The sequence below is a fragment of the Octopus bimaculoides genome, chromosome 3 (genome assembly GCF_001194135.2).
Source record: "Octopus bimaculoides isolate UCB-OBI-ISO-001 chromosome 3, ASM119413v2, whole genome shotgun sequence".
Taxonomy (NCBI): Eukaryota; Metazoa; Mollusca; class Cephalopoda; order Octopoda; family Octopodidae; genus Octopus; species Octopus bimaculoides.
The window spans coordinates 1,181,763-1,182,909 of NC_068983.1; the positions used below are offsets into that span (position 1 = coordinate 1,181,763).

Consider the following 1,147-nt stretch of genomic DNA (forward strand, 5'->3'; position numbering starts at 1 on the left):
ATATATATATATATATATATATATATACAAAATATGGGGGTTTAGTTCACAGATGATCTGTTATTGATCGCTGATATGTTCACATCTGTTTCTGGATATTCACAGTTTCAGAACTTTTAACCTTCATGGATTTACACAGGAATATACCTAAGGACTTACGGACTTACCTGTACACGATCGGAAAGTTGAACTGTGAACTTTTATGCTTCTTTTTTCTTCTTTCTTCATCTCCTTAGTCCGTTTCTCCTGTCTTCTATGTCATCATTTCCTTAATCGACACCCTTCTCATTTCCCCTATTTGTCTCTGATGACGAAATATCCCATACTCAGGGATATCACAGAAATAGCTGTAAGACTTTGAATTTTTTCCATTAATAAGAATATATGTGACTTGAAATGTTTGCCTTGCCTTAGCCTTTGTTGTCCTCTTTAACAATTATATATATAAAAGAAACAAGTTAAAAATAATAGTCATTACATATAATTCCTTTATTAGAGCAAATTTGGCTTACAGCTGTTTCCAGTCGTCATTACATGTACATTACTGATAGGTTTACTCAATTGGTTTATTGATCAACTGAGGTAAATTGAAGGACCTCAGAAAATTAAAGCTACTTTCGTCATCACCATTGCTGAAGGTAACAATATACATGCACGTGTGCACGACGGCGTAGTTTAGAGTAAAAAGTTGCAAATGTTGCCCAGTAACAACCAATATAGATCAAATCTAGTGGAGAGATGTACAGATGTGTAGATAAGTGCTGGCTACATGTATCGACCTTATAACACTTGGAGTATTAATATATGTAAGTTTATATAATATCCCTAGGTATTTAGCTGTTATTCCGGTAATGTCTTAACGAGCATATATAGCAACGTAGATTTATCCACAATTAAAGATAATTACTACTGTATGAAGAACGTGACTGTGAATATTGTAGTTTTGACTCATTAAATCATTTGGATTTCTTTCATATTTGTTTCTTCTCAGGATATACAATTGGCCCACATGTTTAAGGATTTGATAGAAAAGGATGGCAGATTTGAACTAATTGGTGAAAATATAATGTCACTTGTGTGCTTTCGCCTGAAGGTAAATAATTATTTATTCATGCAGTTATTGTCGTTGATATTAGCTGTGTGATTA

The 1,147-nt window shown here is 33.0% G+C and overlaps 1 protein-coding gene across 4 annotated transcripts in view; it reads left to right on the plus strand.

The window, feature by feature from the left end:
* The window catches only part of LOC106872850 (aromatic-L-amino-acid decarboxylase), a 36,139-nt gene that overhangs the window by 26,824 nt on the left and 8,168 nt on the right, over positions 1 to 1,147 (plus strand). For all 4 annotated transcript variants that reach the window (XM_014919984.2, XM_052965966.1, XM_052965967.1 and 1 more), the window contains one exon: positions 992 to 1,093. In XM_014919984.2, the coding sequence (XP_014775470.1) occupies positions 992 to 1,093 (102 nt within the window). The remainder of the gene's footprint in view (positions 1 to 991; positions 1,094 to 1,147) is intronic.